Source organism: Vigna unguiculata, chromosome 10, assembly GCF_037176805.1.
Source record: "Vigna unguiculata cultivar grain cowpea cultivar isolate G323 ecotype 2 chromosome 10, ASM3717680v1, whole genome shotgun sequence".
In the NCBI taxonomy this organism is placed as follows: domain Eukaryota; kingdom Viridiplantae; phylum Streptophyta; class Magnoliopsida; order Fabales; family Fabaceae; genus Vigna; species Vigna unguiculata.
The window spans coordinates 44830026-44837663 of NC_140801.1; the positions used below are offsets into that span (position 1 = coordinate 44830026).

The 7638-nt window shown below is 33.5% G+C and overlaps 2 protein-coding genes across 2 annotated transcripts; one reads left to right on the top strand and one right to left on the bottom strand.

The window, feature by feature from the left end:
* The first annotated feature begins 2138 nt into the window (after positions 1–2138).
* LOC114166695 (cytochrome P450 76T24-like) lies at positions 2139–3811 on the top strand. The gene is made up of 2 exons (XM_028051465.2): positions 2139–3079; positions 3143–3811. Exons 1-2 carry the CDS (start codon positions 2189–2191, stop codon positions 3746–3748), a joined length of 1497 nt encoding a protein of 498 aa, XP_027907266.2. The 5' UTR covers positions 2139–2188; the 3' UTR covers positions 3749–3811.
* A 906-nt stretch (positions 3812–4717) lies between these two features.
* Positions 4718–7526, bottom strand: LOC114166696 (uncharacterized). The gene is made up of 10 exons (XM_028051467.2): positions 7392–7526; positions 7180–7273; positions 6922–7055; positions 6752–6818; positions 6210–6262; positions 5601–5655; positions 5446–5520; positions 5240–5357; positions 5085–5131; positions 4718–4981 (listed from the first exon to the last, which is right to left on the bottom strand). The coding sequence occupies exons 2-10, from the start codon at positions 7240–7242 to the stop codon at positions 4880–4882; spliced, it is 714 nt and encodes a 237-aa protein (XP_027907268.1). The 5' UTR covers positions 7243–7273; positions 7392–7526; the 3' UTR covers positions 4718–4879.
* Between the last annotated feature and the right edge of the window lie 112 nt (positions 7527–7638).

Sequence of the window (7638 nt, forward strand, 5' to 3'; positions counted from 1 at the left end):
ATATTTCTCCTCTAATGTGTTGTAGTAGTTCTCAATGACAAATCTAAACCAAAAATTTTCGGGAAGCTAAAATAATATACTCAAAATTTATATTTTTAATTATTGTCACTAATTCAATAAAAAAATACATAATTTAATATAGCTATAACTATAAAAAAATTGCACATATCTAAAGGATTGTCTATCTTTCAGATTCTTGAACTCATAAATAATTGAATCATAACTATTTTTCAACTATTTTTTTCAATTTAAATTACCATATTATATGCAAACTACTCATCTTCAATGTTCATATATTGAGAATGGATAAAAGACTCGTGGGATTGCACGAAGGGCGGGGGGCTATATTTTTGGGAGCGAACTCCAATTGAATATGAATTCATCTTCACCGATAGTTTTATCACTTTTAAAAAATAAATTTAATTATTTTGTTCTTCTTCAATACACCTGTTTAAAAAAAGTTTAAGACTAAAATATAATTTATAATAATCTAATAAAAAATTTAGAGACACAATTACTATAAAAACTATGATAATCAAGTGACAATTAAAAACCAGCCACGAAAAACCACATCATAGATTACTTCTTCTATATTCATAAAAAAATGAATATACACAAGAGTCATGAGATAGTGTTGAATATTAAAATAACATTTCACCATCAAGTGTGACAAAGAGAGTTACATTTTTTTCTTCAAGGATAGAAGAGAAGAAATGAAAAATAATGGCAGAAATAATGAGTGTATTTAATTTTTTTTTCTTCAACAACAAAAGAAAACATGTAAGCACATAAGCATAAGAGATGAGAGATGAGTACAACATTTGAAAAACTCAAAAGAATGAAAAGAGAAAAAAAATTATTAAACTTTTTCTCTTTTTTATATTTGATTTTATGTTTTATTATTGATTTATATTAAGTGTTATACTTTATAAAAGAAATAAATAAAAAATATCTAATTTAATTTTCATTCATTTTCAATATATTATTACCTAATTTAAAATTGTACATATAATTTAAAAAATTTAAAAATACATCTAATTTAAAAATTTTCAAAATATATATAATTTAAAAAAAATCAAAAATGGACATTGACACAGAGCAAAACATAAACAAAGGAACGAACTCTGAAACAATTGAAGGAAGTAAACAATGGTACACCCAAACAACGGACCGAGAGCGACAATGACGATGACGATGGAGCACAACGAAACAAGGAGCACAACGCAAGATAAATCTGAGGAAGCCAAACCCAAACAATAGAGCGAATTGAAATAAGCTTTGTATTTTGTATTTGATTCGTTGCACCACTCAAATTTTGGATTCCATGGATAAAACATGGCTTCATCACCACCTGAAAAAGAAAAATAGAAAATTGATTTTAAAAATGTCGCATGCACGTGCCAAAATAGATACTAAATTATTAGTTGATTTTTTTTTTGTTCTATTAAAAGTTGTGAAAGAATTTAACTTAGTTATGTTCCTTGACAAGACGCTTATGGAACTCTAGATTATAAGATATTAGTATCACACGATATTTATCTTTTAACAAAGTTTTTCTGACAAATTTCTCGTAATGACAACGTGGCAATCTCATTGGATGAAAACTATGTTTAGTGTGGGTTAAAAGAAAGGTTTAGTATGACTTAAAAAGAAAACAACGTAAAGGTTTGGTGTGATTTGAAAAACAAAGTAAAATGAATTTTTTAACAACTAAATTTTGACAACTTTATGTTACAATCTGAGATGACATCTTTTAAGTAGATTCTCATTTTTTTGTTTATCCATGTCTCTGTATTCTAAAATCACTTAGAAGATAACACCTCAGGTTGTAAAAGAAAATTATCAAAATTTAGTTATCAAAATATTATTATCTTATAAATTTTTGAACAATTAAATTTTGATAATTTTTTTTTATAATTTAAGATGACATTTATAAAAGTGAATTTTTTTCATTTACTCATTTATCTATATTTCAAAATCATATAAAAAAGATATCGTATCATATTATAAAAAACAGTTCTCAAAATATGATTGTCTTGTGTCAGAAACATTTCGTTCTGGCCACACTTTGATGGTCCATACAAAATTTGTTCTATCGACAAGGACCATGTCACGTTCTCATTAATAGTATTCAGACTTTATTGTTCTCATTAATAATGTTTTTTCAGTCTTCCTTTTCAGCAAAACAATGGAGTACCTTCTTCCACTTGTTCTAATCACCATAGTGTGTGTAACCATTCATGTACTCATCTCAACCTTCAAACCAAAGAAACCCTCAAAATACCCTCCAGGGCCTCGCTCTCTTCCCATCATAGGAAACATCTTGGAACTTGGAAACCTTCCTCACCAAACACTTGCAAAACTTTCTAAAATTTATGGTCCTATAATGAGTCTGAAGCTTGGTAGCACTACCACCATATGCATTTCCTCTCCACATGTTGCCAAAGAAGTACTGCAAAAAAATGATCAAATCTTTGCCAACAGGACAATCCCAGATTCTGTTCGACTTTTTGATCATCACAAACTTTCAGTGGTGTGGTTGCCACCTTCAGCACTGTGGAGGACCCTTAGGAGAGTTTGTGCTACCAAAGTCTTCTCTTCTCAGCAGCTTGATTCCACACAAGTTTGTCGACAGAGGAAGGTGCAAGAATTGATGGATTATGTGAAGGAAAGATGTGAGAAAGGTGAAGCCTTTGATATTGGTGAGGCTTCCTTCACAACTGTGCTTAATTCCATATCAAACACTTTCTTCTCCATGGATTTTGCTCATTACGCTTCCGACAAATCTCAAGAGTTCAAGGACATCATTTGGGGTATGATGGAAGAAGCTGGAAGGCCTAATATTGTCGACTTTTTACCAATCTTTCGCATGCTTGACCCACAAGGTGCACGGAGAAGAATGAATGGTTACTTTGAAAAGTTATTTGCGTTTTTTGATGGGCTCATAGAAGAAAGATTGCGTTTAAGGGTATTAGAAAATGAAGGCAACGCATGCAAGGACGTGTTGGATTCTGTGTTGGAACTTATGCTTCAAGACAATTCACAAGTGACTCGCACTCTTGTTCTGCATTTGTTTCTGGTGAGTGTGTGTAAAATTTTAATGTCAAATTGTAAATCATTTTACTAATTGGTCACATGTCAGGATTTATTTGTGGCTGGAGTAGACACAACATCAAGCTCGATAGAATGGGCCATGGCTGAGTTGCTACGTAACCCAGAAAAGCTAGAAAAAGTGAGAGAAGAGCTTCAGCAAGTCCTTGTCAAAGGTGAGAAACTAGAAGAATCTCATATCTCAAAGCTTCCTTACCTACAAGCAGTGGTGAAGGAAACTTTCCGCTTGCATCCACCTGCCCCAATGTTAGTGCCACACAAGACAGAAGTTGATGTTGAACTATGTGACTTCATGGTACCTAAAAGTTCCCAAATTCTGGTTAATGTATGGGCCATGGGAAGAGATTCAAGTATTTGGACAAACCCAGATGAATTTAGACCTGAAAGATTCTTGGAAAGTGACCTTGATTTTAAGGGCCAAGATTTTGAGCTAATACCCTTTGGAGCAGGAAGAAGGATCTGTCCTGGATTGCCATTGGCTTCTAGAACTGTGCATATTGTATTGGCCTCTCTTCTGTGTAAGTATAATTGGAAGCTCAAAGATGGAGAGAAGCCACAAGACCTGGATATATCTGAGAAATATGGGATTACTTTGCATAAGGCACAACCTCTCCTAGTCATTCCAATCCAAGCATAACACCACGGAAGATTGTGTTTTATCATAACAAATCTGGTATAAATAAGCATCTGTTTTTGCATAGTTCTTTCTCATGAAACTTCTTTTCTGCCTAAACCTTTGGTAATTGAATTTGCATAGAATAGAAAAAAACATAAGTAAATTATTGAACTTGTATTGGTTTTATTATTTTAATATATTGATATAAAGAGGATTCATTATAGAAAAAAAAAACAAAAAGTCATTATTCCGTGTAAGAATGTGGATTACCAATGTGTTGTTCCACGTAGTAGGGGACGAAGTTAATCAAGCATGTGTTTTGGTTTAGATACTAAACGAGTTTTTGAACTTGCTTAACCTTAATGGGTTAAGAGGTATTCTGAGGAGGGGTAAAGTAAGAATGTGCAGCATTCAAAATGAATTGTTTAGGCTAATATTTGCATCGTTACAAATGCTTCAATTACATCATCTGCTTATGTCGTCGAGCACTTGCAGCTGGAGCCTGATGCTTCGAATTCCTCATAGGTTAAAAGTACACCATACCAGCCTACAACTTCAAACATACTTTTCTACCATTTTTTTTTCAGGTTATTTGCATTTCCAGTTATGGAGGGATACACCTAGGAGTGAAACATGAATCTCTCCAAATAAGCAAATTAACAAATAAGCTGTCATACTTTTCTTCACCCGGATGACAAATCATGAAAAGAACATTAAAAAGTTCAGGGGAATCTTCAAATTCAGTCTTCAAAAAGCAGTTTGTTAATCAAGTCATCAATGGTGATTTGAGGTATGTTAAGGACAAACCTCTTTTCTAACATGTGGTACTCAACAAAGTAGCATCCGAGAGTAATAAGAAAGCCTTTTTTCAAATTCAGATTTTCATTTCTGAGAAAAATCTTAAACAAACGGTGCCTAAAACAAGTGACCTAATGATAATGGAAAAGGCATCCCTCCCACAAGTACATAACAAAAGACTGCCTAGTAGCCTAGTGTCACCAATCCATTCCCTAATAATTAATAAATGCCATCAACAAACGACAATATTCAATCCCCAAAGCTGGGCAGCCAAAACACATAGATACTTTTCTTTTTGGTGCTATATTCCAGTATATAATTATAGCTTAAGAAAGAATGTTAAAGCTACAAAATTTATTCCGCATCACCAGATCTACGATACGGCATGTATCTGTGGTCCTTGGCAGCATTCCTTCTCCTCCTTTTCTCCACAAATGCTTCAAGTTTGCCAGATGACTAAAAATGATGTATGGACAGATTTAGCAGAAAAGACAGTAAACAAGTGGTATAATAGGGTGGGGGCAGGGGTAAACACAAAAAGATGTTCTAAGATATATACCTTGAGCTGATTATATTTCTCAATCAGCCTTTGTTTCCGTATTTCAGCTGCAAGGAATGGAAAAGGATGTCAGCATATATAGTGATGCTTCATCAATGCATTTAACATGTATTTATCTGTTTGTAAATGGAAGAGAGCATGGCAGCAAGGATTACATTTCTTCAGATAAAAGGGACGTTTCCCCTGCTTTGTTGCTTCTCTCTCTTTCTTTTTATGATTGGCCAATATTTCTGTATCAATATTCTTCGTTGAATCAGACTTCATTTGTTTATCCTGAAAAAACATGCAGATATGATGAGTAAATCAATAAATATCATACTTTTGGAGGTAGAAGACAAACTAGTAAAAGTGAAGTACGTACAATCCATGATATACGTTCTTCTATTTCACTTATGCGCTTCGGATCTTTATACTTTTTCAATTGCTTCTTCAGACCCTGGTACAGCAAGATGATGTAATCAGAGTTCATAGAGTAAGCCCTACAAAAAATTCTACACGTATAATCTGGAAGACTACCTGTCTTTCAGCAGGGAGATCGTTTTCATATAAGAAATTATACCTCTTCTTAAACCTGCAAGTCCAAGTACATATATTACAAGAGAAGTTCCAAGATTTAGTTGAAAGCATTGTTTAAAATTAAACTACTTGGTTATGCACTAAGATACTGATCAACATAAGGATCCTTCAACATAGTAGAGGCATAATATGTTTCAAGTAAGGATATCAGAAGCTTTTTATATCAAGAAAGATAATTATTTATGACAGTGAAAAGATTATTATCCACAACAAGGATTATTTCAAACTTGACTGTTTAAAATTTCCTCACATTAAGAAAGTCATTCATTTTAAATTTACATGTTTTTCTTCACTGCTTTAACCACTCTCAGTAAGTTGACTCCTATATAAGAACGGAACTAGCGTCTTCTTTAGATATTAAGTAGTGGCACTTGGCTAGAGATGCTCTAAAACAGCAAAGGCAACCAGAACTAACACAACTTAAAAATAGCACGAAATTTCTTGAAGTTTATAATGATAACTGCATTGCAACTAAACAAGTGTACATGATGACAACATTAAAAAGGCAAAGAAGAAGAGCAAAGAGCACATGTCCAGAGATGAACATACCCATCAGGGTCAAGTGTACCACAGAGAGATTCAAATCGTGGATCACGTACAACCTGACATTATTAACGGTGTAGAAACTCAGAATAATATACATGTATGTAAAATGATGAAAAAATCATTCATCATATCAGTTTTAAAATTTAACATAACTTCCACAACTCAACATCATAGTACCAGCACAAACATTTTAAAACTTCTAATAAACACTTACATAGCCAGAGGTATTGCAATAATTCACTTAACCCATCTCATATCCAAAGTCTACATACATGACACTCATAGTCTTCATAATATGTGAAAATGTGTGTGCATGTGAAAAACAAACAAGATATAGATTGCAATTGGTCTTCCTACTCTACATAAGCTTGCAAATGGCCCTATAGGGTAGTAGCCTAGTAGGTCTAAAATATTAAAATGCTATGGAAGCTTCTACAGGGCCTCATTAGACTTTGAGTTAAACCTCACGAAGAAAGACAGTAACATAAATTTAAAGAAAAAACTAATAGAAAGTTACACTCTTTACAAGGAACAAATAAATCTACCTTCTTTGGAGCTTGGATGACCTCTCTAAAAGCAGAAACTGGCTTCTTGCTACTGGCCTCCATCGGCCTAGTAAAACATTACAAGTTTCTTTGCATCAGGTTTCATGGACACCAGAAACAAAATTAAAAAAGAAAAAAAAAACTCAATTAAACAGTTAAAAATGCAATACCTATTCTTGTTGGCCCTTTTTAACTTTTTGTCATCTTTGGGTTTCTGAAAAAAAGCATGTGCCCCGTTCGAGCGTGCTTTCTGCAATTCCTCAAACGTTACATCTGCTAACTCCTTCTCTATCTCCTCCTCCTCCTGTAATCATCAAAATCAATCACACTTCGCACTCACTATAAACCTAGTTTTGAAGAAATCCCCAAAAAAAATAAATAAAAACACAACAAATTATAACTTCATGAAACCTTTTCAAGTTACTCACATCTTCTGAGGAACTGTCGGTAATAGAGTCTTCTCTCTCGAGTTTTTCATACTGCGTTTCCATGGATTCTGGGACTGTGGCTCCTTGCTTTTCCCTTTTGACAAGAAAATGAAATCGATTAGTCCCCAAGAAAAAAAGAAAATTATGAATTTTACGTGAAAAAACAAAATTGTTGAAGTTGAAAATGCATAAATTGATTGTGGGAGGAGTACCTGAATCAAGTATTTTAGGGCCAATGTCGAACAAGACGGTTAACGGGTTCAGAGAAGAAAATAAAAAGACTGGTATTTGGTGGCGGAAACGAAAGGCAAAATTAAGACACAGAATGAAAACGCACCGTTTGTGACCAGGAAAAGGAAAAGGGGAAGACAATTGCTTCTGCACCCCCACTCTTGCTACCTGCACCTCCTTGTTCTAACGGGATTACAATTTTGTTTCTGTTTCCCTATTGGTTTTATA

Bases quoted from the DNA above. Each gene is read 5' to 3' on its own strand.
- LOC114166696 (XM_028051467.2), bottom strand. From the start codon at position 7,242: ATGGAAACGCAGTATGAAAAACTCGAGAGAGAAGACTCTATTACCGAC. The intron at 6,819-6,921 runs GTATTGCATTTT...ATGTTTTACTAG, and splicing joins AAAAGGGCCAACAAGAATAG to GCCGATGGAGGCCAGTAGCA. The intron at 4,982-5,084 runs GTATATATCTTA...CATCATTTTTAG, and splicing joins AGAAATATAATCAGCTCAAG to TCATCTGGCAAACTTGAAGC.
- LOC114166695 (XM_028051465.2), top strand. From the start codon at position 2,189: ATGGAGTACCTTCTTCCACTTGTTCTAATCACCATAGTGTGTGTAACC. The intron at 3,080-3,142 runs GTGAGTGTGTGT...GTCACATGTCAG, and splicing joins TTGTTCTGCATTTGTTTCTG to GATTTATTTGTGGCTGGAGT.